The sequence below is a fragment of the Trichosurus vulpecula genome, chromosome 2, assembly GCF_011100635.1.
Source record: "Trichosurus vulpecula isolate mTriVul1 chromosome 2, mTriVul1.pri, whole genome shotgun sequence".
NCBI classification, from domain to species: domain Eukaryota; kingdom Metazoa; phylum Chordata; class Mammalia; order Diprotodontia; family Phalangeridae; genus Trichosurus; species Trichosurus vulpecula.
Window position 1 is genome coordinate 384,768,584 of NC_050574.1, and position 18,568 is coordinate 384,787,151.

The window sequence follows — 18,568 nt, forward strand, 5'->3', positions numbered from 1 at the left end:
GGTATAAAAAGGGGCATTCATAGGTCCTAAAAGTCAGTGAACAGTTAACAGAAGGAGATTCACTTACTTATAACATCAAAAGATTATTCGACAAGAATGCTAGAACACTTAGCTCGAGTAGCTGCAGTACCTCTTGTTTCCATATGGAAGTATACCTGGTCATCAGGAAGGGGTAAGCTCTACCATTAGATTAATAGCTCAGGTATTACCCTTTGCCTCTTTTTGTATCCCCCTAACTTAGCATAATTCCTGGCATATAGTTGGCACTTAATAAATGTTTATTGATTGATAATGCATTGAGAGTGAGTTGTACAGCTTTGGGACATCCCCCAAGTCTGAAAGGGTGGAACCATGTGGATGAGCTTTTTATGCTCTTAGGTATTCAGGAAGCCAGGCTTCCTGGCTTCTAGCCTGGCTTTCAGAAGGCTACTAGTAATCTTCCTCAAGGGAAGCACAGTTTGAGATTTTCTCCTCTTCTCTCCCATTCCCCCAATCAAGCCCCAGTAACAGATTTCTTTCCTTCTAGGGGGGTTAAAAACCCCAACCCACCCCAAAACTAGCTTAATCCATGTTATTAGGGGTTGTAGTGTGTGTATGTGTGTTTGTGTGTGTGTGTGTGTGTGTGTATGTGTGTGTGTGTTTGTGTGTGGTGGTGGTGGTGGTGGTGGACCCTATTAGATATTGTTCCTATCACAGAAGGGTTGGGGCTGAAAATTAAGTTGAGATTTCTAACAATTCTCAAATTTCTGAATGATATTTCTCTTTCACTTTTCTTTTCTTCCCCTCCCCTGTACTCCTAGTTTAATAATGAATCTGGTGCTGCACTAGCCCTAGAGTGCTCAGAGAGGTGAAAGGGGGTGGTGGTAATTTAAGTTTCTCCAGGTGAATACCTATTGTTAAATAATGAGGACACTAAAGCTCTCAGAAAAATCCAAGAAACTATACATATGGTAGCTCCAGACACTAGTATCATCTGGTGACCAAATTATATGCCATATACACTAACTAATTAAGTACTTAGTTATCTATTGAGAGCTTGCTCTTCAGCAGGTTATGGAAAACAAGCTTGCTGTGGGAAGTATTGCTACATTATCACCCACAAAATGCGCACTTAGTTTGTACTGATATCGCATAAGTGTGCAAGGAAGTGAAATGAGAGTAATGTATGACTTGTTTGAAAGGTGACTATAATTGGAATGTGAGTACATGAAGTTAAAATGCCTGAGTGTTGGGATTGTTGTTTTGTAAGTACAACTTTATACAGCAACACAGATACCTTTTCCTAGACATGAGAGAGGATTTGTGTCATAAATAATAATTTGCTAGATAATCCACACTAAGTCTTTCCTTCTGAAGCCCTCAAACCTTGTCAACCCCAGAGCTTTGAAACACCAACCCAACAAGGACATACATTTCCAGATAATCTAAGTCATCTTTGACCAACTATTGGCAGCTTTCACCTTAGTTCTAATCTTCATTGATTCTAATAACCTGTGACATTTTATGTTTGAGTTAAATGCCTTTAGCTGGGCAATAGTGTTTGTCTACTTCAAGAGCCAGGGACCTCGTGTGACTATGTTTGCCATTTGTTGGCAGCTTTGACTCCTTAAGACCTTCCCCGGTGTTTCAACAATCTGGCTAGCAGTGGCTGTGGGGGTGAAAAACCAAAAATAACCAGCTCACAGAATACTGCAAGCCCAGGTTCTTTTGATCTGCTTTACTGAGGAAAGCAATGTTAAGAGGTTAACAATCTTACTTAATCCAGCATATAAATATCATTCACTTAGTTCAGGGGAAAAAGCCAGCACCCTGAACTTCAGAGCAAATACAAACAAATTACAAACATCAACAGACAGACCAAATACAATTAATATTTACCAACATCTGAGTTCAGCTGGGAGCTTGACAAGGGCTGGCCCAGAGTCACGCACCACTCCTGTTGTGGGTCAGTGCTCCATAAAAAGAAAGCCAACTCCTGGTTTTATATTCCTTATTCAGGGTCAAAGGTAAGTCACACATGACTCACCCACATGACCTAAGATCATCAAAAGAATGCAACTTAAACCCATGTGGTCTAAGAGCCTCTAATGTCACAAACATGTCACTCAAACCCATGTAAACTAGGCTTTCCCTTGAGGCAAGGAAGTCATCAAAGACTCCTAATTTAATCAAGGAAACAAAGGCCAAACTCTTCAAAGGCACTTGCTTGAATAAGTGCTAAGAGCCCATCTTGATTCCCAATACACCTGGTAGCCATCTATTGCTAGCATAGAGGTATGGTGAAGGAAATGTAAAGGTAAAAATTATAGTTCAAGTGGAAGGGAATGTTTGAGCTCAAGCTTTACTGGAAATGTGGAGGCACCTGGTTTCACTGGGCCAGTCCCAAATCTGAAAAATTTGAGGAGCCTAAGTCTAAACTAAACTCTCGCCTTAGCATTCCTAGCCTCTCGGCTAGGAAGCTGGATTGAGGTCCAGTGACGTCAATGATAGTATGAATTGACTGGTGGAAAGGGAAAAGTTCATTTCTGATAGAGCCTTTCTCACTCTGTAACTTTTATTTCTCCCACCCTTGGGCTATTGTCAGGACTTTTAGCTTGAAACACCTCAGCAACTCTGAGTATGAACATCTCTCATCAAGGTGTCTAATGCATTGGATTAGTATCCATTTGAACCAGATTTCCCCATGCTTGATCTTCAAAAACAAGGATACTCAACTGTGCTGGTAGCAGTTGGGTTTTTTGTTTGCTTGTTTGCTTGGTTTTTGGTCAGGTTTAGTTATTCTTAAAGGGAAGGAAGGGGAAAAGGGAAGGAATAGAAGTAAAAAAGAATAGGATAGAGGGAAATACACAGTTACCAATCATAACTGTCTATGTGAATTGAATGAACTCACCCAGAGAACTGAAGAGGACAGAAGAATGGATTAGACACCAGAATCTAGCAATATGTTGTTTATTAAAAAAAAAAACCTTGAAACAGAAAAATACACACAGAGTTAAATGAAAGGGCTAGAACAGAATCTATGATAATTCAGTTGAAGTAAAAAAAAAAAGGTAGAAGTAGCAAATATGATCTCAGACAAAGCAAAAACAAAAATGGAATAATGAAAAGAGATAAACAGGAAAACTATGTGTTGCTGAAATATACCACAGTGAATTAATATCAATACTAAATCAATACTAAACACATATACAACCAAAGGCATAGCATCTAAACTCTTACGAGAAAAAATATAAGTTGCAGGAGGAAATAGTAAAACTATAATGGTGAGGGATTTCAATTTAGCAGTCTGAGAACTAGACCAAACAAACAAATGAAAAATAAGCCAGATAGAAGTGAGGGGCCTAAATAGAATTTTAGAAAAGTTAGATATGGAAGATGGCGGCTGGAAAGCAGGGACTTGCATGAACTCCCCACCAAAAACCTATAAAAATGGCTCTGAACAAATTCTAGAATGGCAGAACCACAAAATAGCAGAGGGAAGCAGGGCTCCAGCCCAGGACAGCCTGGATGGTTACTGGGTGAGGTCTATTGCACACGGAGTTGGGGGCAAAGGGGAGCAGAGCCCAGTGTGGGTGGCGGCAGGACCAACCAGATCAGGAGCCTGGCAGAATAGGCCCTAGTGCCCTGAATCAGTGAACTGTGGCAGTTACCAGACTTCTCAACCCACAAACAGAGAAGGTTAGTGGGAAAAGCTGGGGGGTGGGGGGACAGAGTGAAAGTTTGCGGGGGTGGTGCAGCTACAGAACTACAGCTGCAATTGCTTCCAGCCCCAGGCACACCTGGTGAGAGGAATTAAGTGGCAGATCTGAGCAGGAGTGCAGAGCCTGTTTACGACCTGAGTCAGGTCTAGGTTGGTGGCTCTTTGGGAGTACTGGTGTGACAGAACTGGCAGTATAGAAATAGCTCTGAAAACAACAGCGCAGCCCCTCAAGCTTGGAACAAAGTACTCTTTACTCTACAAGCAGTCATACCCCGACAAAAAACTCAAGGGTCAAGTAAGTTGGCTGGGAACATGGCCAGGTAGCAAAAACAGACTCAGATTCAGTGTCAGACTTTGGAATCGTTCTTGGAGACAAAGAAGACCAAAACATACAGCCAGAAGAAGTCAACAAAGTCAAAGAGCCTACATCAAATGCCTCCAAGAAAAACATGAACTGGTCTCAGGCCATGGAAGAGCTCAAAAAGGATTTGGAAAAGCAAGTTAGAGAAGTAGAGGAAAACTTAGGAAGAGAAATGAGAAGGATGCGAGAAAACCATGGAAAAACAAGCTAATGTTGGGCAAGTCACTTAACCCCAACTGCCCTGCCAAAAAACAAAAAAAAAAAAAAAAAAAAAAAAAAAACAAGCTAATGACTTGCTAGAGGAGACCCAAAATAATACTGAAAAAAATACTGAAGAAAACAACACCTTAAAAAATAGACTAACTCAAATGGCAAAAGAGCTCCAAAAAGCCAATGAGGAGAAGAATGCCTTGAAAGGCAGAATTAGCCAAATGGAAAAGGAGGTCCAAAAGACCACTGAAGAAAATACTACCTTAAAAATTAGATTGCAGCAAGTGGAAGCTAGTGACTTGATGAAAAATCAAGATATTCTAAAACAGAACCAAAGGAATGAAAAACTGGAAGACAGTGTGAAATATCTCATTGGAAAAACCACTGACCTGGAAAATAGATCCAGGAGAGATAATTTAAAAATTATTGGACTACCTGAAAGCCATGATCAAAAAAAAAAGAGGCTACACATCATCTTTCAAGAAATTATCAAGGAAAACTGCCCTGATATTCTAGAGTCGTAGGGCAAAATAGAAATTGAAAGAATCCACTGATTGCCTCCTGACAAAGATCCCAAAAAGAAAACTCCTAGGAATATTGTCACCAAATTCCAGAGCTCCCAGATCAAGGAGAAAATACTGCAAGCAGCCAGAAAGAAACAATTTGAGTATTGCGGAAACACAATCATGATAATACAAGATCTAGCAGCTTATACATTAAGGGATTGAAGGGCTTGGAATATGATATTCCAGAGATCAGTGTAGCTAGGATTAAAATCCAGAATCACCTACCCAGCAAAACTGAGTATCATGCTCCAAGGCAAAAGATGGATTTTGAATAAAATAGAGGACTTTCAAGATTTCTCAGTGAAAAGGCCAGAGCTGAATAGAAAATTTGACTTTCAAACACAAGAATCAAGGGAAGCTTGAAAAGGTAAACAAGAAAGAGAAATCACAAGGGACTCACTGAAGTTAAACTGTTTTGTTTACATTCCTACATGGAAAGATGATGTGCATGTTTCATGAGACCTCAGTATTAGGGTAGCTGAAGGGAATATACATATGTATGTGTGTATGTATATATATGTATATGTATATATATATACAGAGGGCACAGGGTGAGTTGAATATAAAGGGATGATATCTAAAAAAATAAAATCAAATTAAGGGATGAGAGAGGAATATATTGAGAGAGGGAGGAAGGGAGAGATAGAATGGGGTAAATTATCTTGCATAAGAGTGGCAAGAAAAAGCAGTTCTGTAGGAAGGGAAGAGGGGGCAGGTGAGGGTGAATGAGTGACTGTTGTTCTCATCAGATTTGACCTGAGGAGGGAATACCATACATACTCAATTGGGTATCTTACCCCACAGGAAAGAAGGAGGAAGAAGATAAAAGGGGGGGGATGGGCAGATGGGGGTGGAGGTAATCAAAAACAAACACTTTCGAAAAGGGACAGGATCAAGGGAAAAAATTGGATGAAGGGGGATAGGTTAGGAAGGAGCAAAATACAGTTAGTCTTTCACAACATGAGTATTGTGGAAGGGTTTTACATAATGATACACATGTGGCCTATGTTGAATTGCTTGACTTCTTAGGGAGGGTGGGTGGGAAGGGAAGAGGGGAGAGAATTTGGAACTCAAAATTTTAAAAAGAGATGTTCAAAAACAAAAAAAAGTTTGCATGCAACTTGGAAATAAGATACACAGGCAATGGGGCATAGAAATTTATCTTGCCCTACAAGAAAGTAAGGGAAAAGGGGATGGGAGGGGAGTGGGATGACAGACGGGAGGGCTGACTGGGGAATGGGGCAACCCAAATATATGCCATCTTGGAGTGGGGGGAGGGTAGAAATGGGGAGAAAATTTGTAATCCAAACTGTTGTGAAAATCAATGCTGAAAACTAAATATATTAAATAATTTTTTTTTTAAATAGAAAGGGAAATCCCATTTTACAACCGAAAATGCAAAAATTATCTGGGAACTGACCTACGAAAGCATATAAAAGACTCGTATATATTCAATTACAAAGTGCCCCTTAAATAAATAAAGAACAACTTAAATAGCTGGAGCAATATTTAGTGCTTGTGGCTAGGCCATGCCAATATAATAAAAATGACAATACTTCCAAAAAAAAAAGTTAGGTATGGTAGAACTTTTGATAAAATTTTATGGATCTGGAAAGAAGTATACCTATTTCTAGCTGTGCATACTACCTTCAAAAAATCAAACATGTATTAGGGCATAAAGACAATGACAATGAAACAACATACCAAAAGTTGTAGGATGAAGTTTAGGGGAAAGCTTACAATTCTAAATGCTTTTGTTAATAAAGACTAGATCACCAAATTGGGATACAACTGAAACAATTAGAAAACCAATAAATCAAAAGCCTCTAATTAAATATCAAAATAGAAATCCTGAAAATCAAAGTAAAAATGAACAAATTAGTGACCTGCCAAGACACATGCAAGAACTATATGAACATAATTACAAAATACTTTTTACACAGATAAAGACAGATTTAAATAATTGGAGATATATAAGGAATGGAGTAAAATTTACAAGAAAAAGAGCCACTCCCTAATTGATAAATCATCAAATATGAATAGGCAGTTTTCAAAGAAGAAATCCAAGGCATAAATAGTGAAATGGAAAAAGCCCTAATCACTAATAATTAGAGAAATGTAAATTTAAAAAACTCTGAGGTATGACCTCATAACCATCAAATTGGCTAGGATGGCAAAAAAGGAAAATGGCAACTGCTGTAGGGGATATAGGAAATCTAGAATGTTAATGCACTGTTATAGGAGCTATAGAGTCCAACCATTCTGGAAAGCAACTGGAAATTATGCTCAAAAATCTGTTAAATCACGTCTTCCCTTTTATCCAGTGATTTCTCTAGTAGTTCTATATTTCTTTTTTGGGGGGAGGAGGGGGAAGGGTGGAAGGCAGGGCAATTGGGGACTTGCCCAAGGTCACACAGCTAGTAAGTGTGCCACCTAGCTGCCCATTCTTTATTTCTAAGAGATCAAAGAAAAGAAAAAGGATCCAAATGTACAAAAATATTTATAACCACTCTTTTTGTGCTAGAAATCAAGGGAATGACTATCATTTGGGTAATGGCTGAACAAGTTTTGATACTGGAATGTGATGGAATACTATCATGTTGTTCAGTCATTTCCAGTCATGACTGACTTTCCATGACTCTATTTGGAATTTTCTTGGCAAAGATACTGGAATACTTTGCCCTTTCCTTCTCCAGCTCATTTTACAGATGAGAAATCTGATGTAAACATTGTTGTGTGACTTTAACTCAGGCTTTTCTGACTCCAGGGCTAATGCTCTATCCATTGTGCCACCTAGCCGCTGTACATGGGCAATATAATAGTATTTATCATGCCATTAAAAAACCTGGGAAGATTTGTATGAACTGCTATAGAGTAAAGTGAATAGAACCAAGAGAACAATTTTTAATCTTAGCAGTATTGTAAAGATCAATAAAATGACCAATCACTATTCCAAGAATCATGATGAAACATGCTGTCCACTTCCATATAGACAGCTGATGGACTCAGAGTACAGATTGAAGCATATTTTTCTTCTCTCTTTTGATTTCGAACATAGGTAACTTAAAATTTCATTTTGTGTGACTATACATATTTGTAACATTTCTTTTTCATGCCTTCTCAATGGTTAAGGGAAAGGGAGTAAGGAGGGAGAGAATTTGGAACTGAAAATAAAATTCACTTTGAAAAGAGAATAATTATGGCATAGAAGTTACTCCTTCCATGTTTGATAAAATTCACTTTCAAATCCATATGAATGAGAAAACTTTATTTTCTTTGAGAGTTTATTCATGTTCTGATTTGATTTCTCCTTCTGAGATTGGGTTATTCAGATTCTCTAGTTCCAGTTATTGTTAATCTGGGTATTTTTAAATATTTCATAGCTATTCATCTATTCTGATTATATTTTCAGTTGTGTTTTGATATAATTAGCTATAGTAAAGTTTTCTTATAATTAAAAATTTTTCTCTCTCTTGATGGTTAATCCCTCTCTTCATTTCAGTGCTTCAGTGGCCTAATTTCCTCACATCCTCTCCAACATTTGTCATTTTACTTTTGTGTCCTATTAGCCAATTTGATAGGTGAGGGGTGGTACCACAGAGTTGTTTTAATTTACATTTCTCTAATCAATAGTGATGTAAAGCAATTTTATATGGCTATAGATAGTTTTGATTACTTTGTCTGAAAACTGCCTGTTCACATATTTTTTACCATTTATCAACTGGGGAATGGCTCTTATTTTTTATAAATTTGATTTGTTTTCATATATTTGAGAAATGAGGCCTTTATCAGAGATATTTGCTGCAATTTTTTTCACAGATGCAATTATTAACTTTGTATTTCTCTCCATCCTATTTCCTCCCCTGTTTATCCTACTCTCTCTCTCCTTTCACCTTGTCCATCCTCAGAAGTGTTTTGTTTCTAACTACTGCCTCCCCCAATATGCTCTCTTTTCTGTCAGTTCCCCACTTCTTTTATCCTCTTGCCCTCCTACTTTCCTGTAGGGTAAGGTAGATTTCTATGCCCAACTGAATGTGTATATTATTCTCTCTTTGACCCAATTCAAATGAGAGGAAGGTTCAAGTGCTACTGACCACCTCCTCCTTGTAAAAGTTACCTCCATTGTAAAAGTTCATCCCTGCCTTTTTATTTGAGATAGTTTCCCCCAATTCTTCCTCTCCATTCTCCTCCCAGTACATCCATTTTTCTCACCCTTTCATTTTTTTATATTATCCCACCATATTCGACTCACACCCATGCCCCATGTCTATGTATATTCACTCCAACTGTCCTAATAATAATGATAATAATAATAATAATAATAATAATAATAATAATAAAGTACTTTGAAGTTACAAGTATCATCTTCCCATGTAGGAATGTAAACAGTTTAACTTTACTGAATCGCTTATGATTTCTTTTTCCTATTTATCTTTTTATGTTTCTCTTGACTCTTGCATTTGAAAAGGAGATTTTTTGATCAGCTCTGTTCTTTTTATCATGAATGTTTGAAAGTCCTCTATTTCATCGAATATCCATTTTCTTCCCTGAAGGATTAAACTCAGTTTGCTACTTTGAGTTTGGTATCAAGAATTTTCAAAGATTAAAATTTATTAAATCTGTGGCTTAAACTACAAAAGAATCAAAATAAATGATTAACATATTTTTCACTAAGAGCCTGTTTTTAAGTTTGTAAATTCCTGAAGAACAATTAAAATTAAAGGACATTTCAGTCTATTTTCTGCTTGATTTTGATCTTTTGTATTTCAGATAGAAGAAAAGAATGCCTTAAATTCAGTGATCTGAGTTTAGGAGATGCCTTCATTGATTTGTTTAAGCCAAGACTAAAATCAACAATGATAATGTATACAAAACAACTCACTAACTGTGGGGAACCTGTATTTGGACAGAATTATACACTCAATACTAATTTCAACATAACTAAGAAAACTGTCTGGATTATTCATGGATACAGACCAACAGGCTCAACCCCAAGCTGGCTTTCCACCTTTCTTGAACGTTTGCTGAAAAAAGAAGATGTGAATGTAATTGTAGTAGACTGGAACTGGGGTGCTACAACTTTGATTTATCAAAGAGCTGTTCAAAATACCAGAAAAGTTGCCATATTTTTAAAGGAACATATTGACAAAATGTTGGTAAGTTTGGCATTTGGAATACATGACACACATTACAAAATATGCTAGAATTTGTAAATACACAAACATACATATATACACACATACATATATATGTATGTATGTGTATATACATACACACATATACTATATGTACATATATACACATATATGTATGTGTTTGTGTGTGTGTGTATATATATATATATATATATACACATATATATGTAGTGAAATAGTAATGAAGTCATCATGATTACAGGTAAGTTTTGGGTACCCAAAGGGTTTAGAGATGAATACACTACTTTTACACAACAGACTGAAAGACTGCATCTCCCTAAAAGCATAATTGTATATGAAACTCTGAATTGGATCCCAGGGATGGATGAAAGTACATTTGCATTTAAAATTCCATATTTGTAATGCTGAAATAATGATTTAAAATTTTAGCAGCCTTCTTTCTAGAAGTTCATTCCCTTCTTATTGTTAAATATTATATTCTTCAGATATGTGTGTTCATTTTATTTAATGTTATGTTATTCATCTTGAAGGTAGCAGGAACGTAATCTGTAATGTTTTCAAAACAATTCTGAATTACATTTGCATAGTATTTTGTAGTGCATGTTTGTAGTGCAGGGAGAACTGTGAATAAATAAGAACTTTTACATCATTCTGGAATACCATGGGTCTTGTTTACAATATTCTCAGAGGGAGAGGCAGAAATGAAAATTCTCATATAGATAATGAAGCCCTGACTCATGCTATGCAGGTCTTAAACTACATTGGACAGTTGACATGACATGGTATCAAGCAGAAAGGAACAAAATGGGATCTACTTTTAAAGGTTCAGGCAACATTGTCAGACATGCTTCACTCTGAAACTTCATACTCTTGTAGGAATGTGCTTTTTTCCTCCAGAAACAAGCAGAATAGGTCCTTCTTCATTTGTCATGGAGAGAAAGAAAGAGCAGAACCCTGAGAAGGAGGAAGAAGCTGGGCACAATAAGGAAGACAAATCAATAGAGCTTTGGACGATAGAAGGTAGCAAATGTTACCAATAGCTGTGAGAGCAGTACAATCTTTTCCATCCTGGGGCTAACTATACTCAGCATTTGAAACTTGGGGAAACATTGTATTGCCATGTAACATGATTGTTCTTGCCCTTCTCTCTGATGACCTAGTCAGCTACATTTTACTCCTCTTAGGGTTCTCATACTCTACAGAATTTAGGGAGTCTCTTCTCTGTCATTGGCTTGAGCCACCAAAGATTGATTTACTTCAAAGATAGAACAAGAAGAAACTCACCAACTCCCGCCTCCAACATATAATCCTTAATGACACCTCTGCCACTGAGGAAGTGAGGGGAACTAGAAACAGTTTAGCTCAGTTCCTACATGTTACAAGGTTCCGAAGCCTCGTAACTATGCTCGGGGTTCCCCCCAAGCCCCAAGCCTCTGCCTAAGCAAAGGACCTGATCTCCCAGACAATGTACGGGGCGGGAGCCGAACAAGATGGTGAGATGACTCCGTTTATTATTTCAGCAAGCAGCACATTTATATCTTTAGTGACGTAGGTACATTCTTTGGTTACGTGGGTGAAGGACAGGTAAAATTCTATTCACCTGGGGACTAGGACCGCCCCAACTCCGCCTACTCTCCTCCCCTTCTCTTCCCGCGATAACCCGAAGCTCCCTGAGGCTCTCTGCGGTCAGGCAGTAACCGGAAAACAACCGGAAGTTCCACATGCTCTGCCAGAGAGCCGGAAGTTCCACGTGGTCAGGCAGGCCCGGGCAAAGACCTGGGATTGCTAGGGAGGCAACAAAGGCGAGACCCCTCCTCCTGGCTCCACCCACATCCCAAAGCCCTGAGTTTATCTCAGCAGGCCCCTGGGGCTGGAGGTCCGAGGAGGACAGGGCTTGGCTCTAACTCGGCCCCTAACACCTACATACTATTAATCTTACCAAGTTTTAGTCCAAAGGCTTTTTGGGCTAGTGTCCTAGACCCTTGTTGTTTGGGATTTCTCTGCTGAGCTGGATGCAATACTGGCTTGAATTGCTGGACTCTTGTATTCCATGGTTTAATATCTTGGGTCAGAGGCTCAATTCTCTATAGCTAGAATAGAAAAAGATGAAGGAATAAAATCAAAGCCCCAGGCCTTTTTCTTGGGGCCACATAGCCTAAGGCGGGGAGCTAGGTGGAGAGGTAACCCTCAGGGCCCTTCTCCCTTATCATATGGCCTCATCAACTGATAAGTGCAGTCCTTCACCCTCAGACACAAATGCAAGAAAAGCCTGATGGTGCTTATTCAGTCAGTTTTAAAGATGCAGACATTTCTGCCCACAGAACAAAGGAATAAGCCTTCTTCCAAACATATGACAGGGCAAAACAGAATGGTCATCCATGTTCCACTATTCCAATGTACGTGAAGCAGGTTCTCTAGCATTTTCCACATAGATAACATTATCTAGGTCATATAGGCCTGCACCAAGCCCTATTACACTCCCCCTAGTTTACCAAATTTGCCATTGCTGTCAAACAGAAAGGGTGCATTTTTAACACATTGTCCAAATCCCCAGTCCAGAATAGTCCTCTGGGGAACTCTGGAGAGGTATAGATATTGTCCTTTCCCTTGCTTAGCCATTGCAATAGAGGAAAGTCTCAAAATAGTCAGTGTAGCATGATCTTACAGATGGAGTCACATAACCTTAATTCCACATATACAGGCAGAAATGACACATCCCCAAATACAAAGTTTTTCAGATTCAGCAGAAAGGGGTCATTTTAAAAAGTTTACCAAGATTACTGCTCGCTTGGTATGTACCAAATCATACATATACATAGGCCTCAACTAACAAGCAAAAAAAGGGGAGGGGAGAAAAAAGAAAAGGAAAAGAAAATTGTCTTCCTTCCTCAGATGGCCTCTTCTTGAACTCAAATTTTACCACTGTCTTGATGCCAATTTGGGTAGGGTTCTGCCAGAAAGTGAGATCTAATTGTTCCCAAAGTGGTTTGCTTATAGATCCATTCTAAAAAACTCAATAGTTTTAGAAATTTCATTATCTCCCTTGTAGATATTCATTAGAAAACCAGTTGCAATAGCAACTCAGCTTTATGGGGTTATATGTGTATAAATAACTATCTTAACCACCTACAAAAGGATCCCCCAGCTGCGGCTTCTGACTGATTTAACGAATTTTGCAAAAGTAAGTCTTCTTTGAATTCCCCTATCACATGCATCTCTGCCACTAGGAAGGACTCTGTCTTACTTCCATGATGCCATACCATCATTTTCTATTGTTCCAGTAATTCTCTGAGTTTCTGTATAAATTTCTCCTGCAATGGTGGCAAAAATCTATCCATCTTTAGATGTTTCTAATGGAAGAAGTCATGCATACCCTGGCATGTAGTATTAGGGTAAGCCCAAAGCTTCTTCATTCCTACTTCCATTCTTTTCTCTTATAGTCCTAATCTCTGTGACATTCAACACATTTTCCAGGAGGACCTCTGGGTGGTAGATACCAGTGCGGCAGACAACATTTATTTACCACAGCCTATCTCTACCCTGATTAGCTCTTTATGGTTGTGCCTTTATAAGTCCATGAGCCGTTCCTCTGCCTTGAGTGGATGATGCTTAAAAATCAGGAGCTGTGTTCCTAATCGCTGATATCTCATTTCCACACTTTAGTTTCATTTTCATTAATCTCTTGACCCAGTCCTTCTAGGACCATTAATATAACCACAGAATACTCTCTCTGGCACTGTTTTTATTCTCCATGCCAACCTCTTTTATCATCCACTGTGGCTAATTCCTTTGGGTCATTGACAGAGCTCCCTATGTACCTAAAATTATATGGGAAGTTCACTCAAGCAGATGAAGACCATAAGGTGTGAGTAACTGTGTGATAGTCAAGGAATAAAGGTTTTAGAGGAGATGAATCTGTGTTACAAGGTACAAGAGAAGCTGAGTCCCTGACAATGCATGTGAGTTCTTCCCTCTTCTTTTAGATATGCAAGTGTCAGAGGCTATTGTATTCTTTTTTTGGTTTTTTGGTTTTTTTGCAGGACAATTGGGGTTAATTGACTTGCTCAAGGTCACACAGCTAGTACATGTGTCAAGTGTCTGAGGTCACATTCGAACTCAGGTCCTCCTGACTCCAGGGTCGGTGCTCTACTCACTGTGCCACCTAGCTGCCCCAAGAGGCTATTCTATTCTAATATAGAATATGGATGCTGCCAGTGTGGTGCAGCAGAAAGAGTTCTAAATTTGAAGTTACTGGACCTGAATTCGAGTCCAAGACCTACTACTTACTGTCTGTATGATCTTGGGCGAGTCATTTAACCTGACTGGGCCTCCATTTCTGCATTTGAAATAGGATTTTGGATAAGAGGACATTAAGGTCCTTTCTGACTAAATTTAGGATCCTATGATCTACTCCTTGCCTTTTACAAATGGGAAAATTCAATTTTTTAAAAATCTGATCCCATTTTAAAAGGGGTAACCAAACAGTGCTCTGTGGAGATAATACAGCAATTCTCTTTACAACAATAGTAGCAAACTTGTCACATTTTACCACATATTTGCTGACATATTGTTAATATAAAATCATGAGGTTAAATTTGAAAATGGAAACATGGGAATAGGTATGAATCTAAATAAGTTAGGATTCATTTTTCTTTGCCGTATTATAAATAAAAGATTTGTTTTCTTTGTTTTTTAAGTCCCTCATATATTTAACTTTTATATTTTACCCCCTTTACAAAACACATTCCCTACAAAAAGAAAAAGTTTATTTTTAACAGGATTAATGTACACTTTAACTCTGACAGTTATGGTGCTAACATTATTGTTTTTCACTAGAGTTTTGTGGCTTATTTATACAACTCTTCACAACGTTATGGTGCAGTAGATAGAGCCCTGAGCTTGGGATCAGGAAGCCTCATCTTCATGAATTGAAATCTGACTTTAGATATTTATTAGCTGTGTGACCCTGGGCAAGTCACTTAACCCACTTTGCCTCAGTTCCTCATCTGTAAAATGAATAGGAGAAACAAATGGCAAACCACTTCAGTATCTGCCAAAAAAAAAAACCCCAAATGGGGTCACAAGGAGTAGGAAACAACTCAACAACAACAAATCTCATTTTTTATCTCCAAATAAATTTGGATCCCTTCCAGATTTGTATGACAGTTCAATTTTTTCAATTTTGCATATTTCCTTGTGTGGTATAGCTAATTACAGGAAGCCTTAAAAAAAAGCACATTTTTTTTGTTCACCTTGGATCCTTTTTAAGATGATGTTTTTAAAATTATAAAAATAAATCTGCTAATATCAAAATATAATGTTGTTTTTGCTGCTTTTTTTACATTCGAGTACAAGCAAAAACTGTTGACAGTTATAGTGGAGAAGATAACACAAAGAAAGGAAAGGAGAAGATAATTTGGGTACAATTTATTTTTAAAATTTTAAATAAAGACTGTAGTCTTAAAATGATATCTAAAATACTTTTCACATTTTTATGTATTTTAACAAATTTAAATTAATAATTATTTTAAGCTTTCATTTTTTAAAATATTGTGTTCTAAATTTTCTCCTTGCCTTGAGGCCCTCTCCCACTGATTGAGAAGGCAAGCATTATGATTTATTTATGCATGTGAAGTAATGCAAAACACAATTCTATATTCACCTTGTTGCAAAAAAAAACCATCTGATCCTGAGCCTTTTTTTTTTGTTGTTGTGGAGTTCATTTACATTTTTATTTCTTTTTATAAGATAGAGTTATCTAAGTAGTCTAGAGGCACCCTGCCCTGCACCCAGTGATAATACAGGGCTCCCTAGTAAACTCTTTCTGACCAGTTGCCCAATCCACTTATTGTCTCTGGACTGAGAACTCTTGAAGCTTCTACCTCTGCTGTTTCAGCTGCCTCCAAGGCCCACTGTTGGTATTGCTTGCACATGGACTCCAGGCCAGCACTCACTCCAGTATCACATACCTGGTCTTTCAAACCCCTAAGTTGTCTTGGACTGGAAGAAAAAATGTCTCACTTTGATCTTCTGTTGGCTATGTGGTTGTCAAAATTGATTCACTGCATTATTCTAAAGTTGTTTCAAGGAAAATGTTGAGAGAGCTCAGTTGGAATGCTCCTTCTACTCCACCATCTTGGCTCCCCATCCTACTATCATTTTGCAACTGGAACTGCACATAGAATTTGTAGCTACTTGGAACTTGAGATGTTCAGTAAACCACAACGTTTATTTCCAAATCACTGTTTATAAGAACCATAATGATGTTTTCTTTTTTTTTTAATTTCAGACATTTGGAGTTTCTCTTGACTCTTTTCATTTTATAGGAGTGAGCCTGGGGGCTCATATAAGTGGGTTTGTTGGACAGATGTTTAGTGGCCAGCTAGGAAGAATTACAGGTAAGAGATTTAAATGGAATTCATAGTATAGCCCACTTTTATTCATCAGCACTATTATAATTAGTGTCTATAAGAGGCATCATTAAACAAAGGAAAGTGTACAATTAAAACAGTTTAATGCCTCAACCACTTTTCTATGTCATTCAGTTAGGATTAAAAATTAAATATTATCCAGGTCTATATTATGTTTATTTTCTATTTGCAGAGCTAGCCCTTCAAACAAATATAATGACATCAAAAATAGAAGAGGGAATGATATAGTTATAAAGCTCCATGTGTAAATGTTAAAACTATGCCTTTTGGGAAAAAAAGGAAACGAGTTTAGACCTTTTTAATAAATATATTCTTCCCAGGTGTAAGAAATATTAGCAATGAAATTAACAAAACATGAAGAAGCTATTCCCATTCATTAGTACATTACTTGAATACTTAGAGGATATTTCATTAACTTTGAAAATATTACATTACAGCAGGGACCTGCTATTTTATTGATATGGAGATTCCAGTGACATCAATGGCAACTTATCTAGAAGAATAGACTATTAGATAGTTACCTAAAGCTTCAGTATATTAGCCCCCACAAAAATCTCTCTCTGATGTTTTATCATCATTTGGAGGTTACCATAGTTCACAAGTATGTCAGTAGAGCAAAAGCTCAGCCAGGTTCTAAGGAATGGGAAAGATTTAGCACCATGTAAGTGTAAGCTATTATGAGTTTGGCAATGAACTGATGGCAAACCTAGCATGGTGACCCATGTATAAAACAGCCATTATTCCTATATGCCCTCCTTTCACTTCTGTAATGAAAGAAACAGACATTAGAGGTGGAAAGACAGTGCTAATCATAATTCATAGTCAGCAAATATTTATTTAATTATTGGGTTTTTTATGTGAGATCTTTAACAACAATAAAGGAGTAGGTTCTGGAATAACTATACTAGGCACTTCCCAATCCCTCTAGCTTCTGGTGCCTCCAACCTTGTATTCATATTTTATATAGTCTATGTTTTCTTTATGTGTATGTGCTGTCTCCCACCATAAAAATATGAGCTCTTTCAGAACAAAAACTGTTTTAATTTTCTCTTTATGTCTCCATTGACTAATACATCTTTTGGTACATTAAGTAGCTGCTTAACAAATGCTTATACATAGACTGATATCAATATTTTCACTACAAATGGACAGGAGACATAGGAAGTTACAACTAAATGGAACCATGGTTCATAGGTCTGCCTATCGAATAAGAGTGTTGGTTTCCATATATACCCTAATCCCAGAAGACACTTTTGTTGGGCAAGTTTTATAGGGTTAGGTTCTTGTTAAGTAGGACCAGATGGTCTTTCAAGTTTTCTTCCAATTCTGAGATTTTGTGACTACTCCTTTGAAATATATGTATAGGTACATGTATGTATAATAAATTTCTCAAAAAATTAGATATAGTTATTTATTCATCCTCCAAATTACTTTTCCAAAATAAAAAATTAAACATTATTCCAGCCAATCATATGTTATATGTTTTTAAACATGAAATATTGAGAGAATTGGTAACAAATATTGATCAAAAGATTAAATTATTAATTTATTCCTTTCCCTTTGGAGCAATTTCTTAGTAAATATCTATCCAAATTTTAAAAATATATAGCTATAATAGTATAATTTGCCTTAGTGGATAGAGAGATCATTTTGGAATTAGGATGACTTGAGTTCAAGTCCTACTTCTGGCACCTCTTAGCTTGTGAGACCTGAGCAAATCCCTAAACCTCTCAGTCCATCAGGCGACTCTTTAAGTTTGTACATTGTAGATGAGTTGTGGACCTTCACCAGTGTTTAGAGATTACACATGTGTCAATCTCCCTACATTAATAAAATCACAACTGACTGAGAACAAATAGTTTAATTATATATTTGGATTTGCTCTGCAGTTAAAATTGATTGCTATAATGAAAATTTTCTTTTTGAATTTCAGGTCTTGATCCAGCAGGTCCATTTTTTTCTGGGAAACCACCACATAAGAGATTAGATTATACTGATGCACAGTTTGTTGATGTCATCCATTCTGACAGCAATGGTAATAGTAGATTATACAATTTTTGCTTTTCCTATAGCAAAGGAAGCAAAAGTAGAAACCCAAAATACAAAAAAGTGGAGGGTAGGATACCTACTTGACTGGATTGAGT

At 37.3% G+C, this 18,568-nt stretch overlaps 1 protein-coding gene across 1 annotated transcript in view; it reads left to right on the forward strand.

The window, feature by feature from the left end:
* LIPI (lipase I) overlaps nucleotides 1–18,568 on the forward strand; it is a 74,181-nt gene that overhangs the window by 14,823 nt on the left and 40,790 nt on the right. The window contains exons 2-4 of the mRNA XM_036744155.1: nucleotides 9,608–9,993; nucleotides 16,283–16,391; nucleotides 18,358–18,459. Coding sequence (XP_036600050.1) covers nucleotides 9,608–9,993; nucleotides 16,283–16,391; nucleotides 18,358–18,459 — 597 coding nt within the window. The remainder of the gene's footprint in view (nucleotides 1–9,607; nucleotides 9,994–16,282; nucleotides 16,392–18,357; nucleotides 18,460–18,568) is intronic.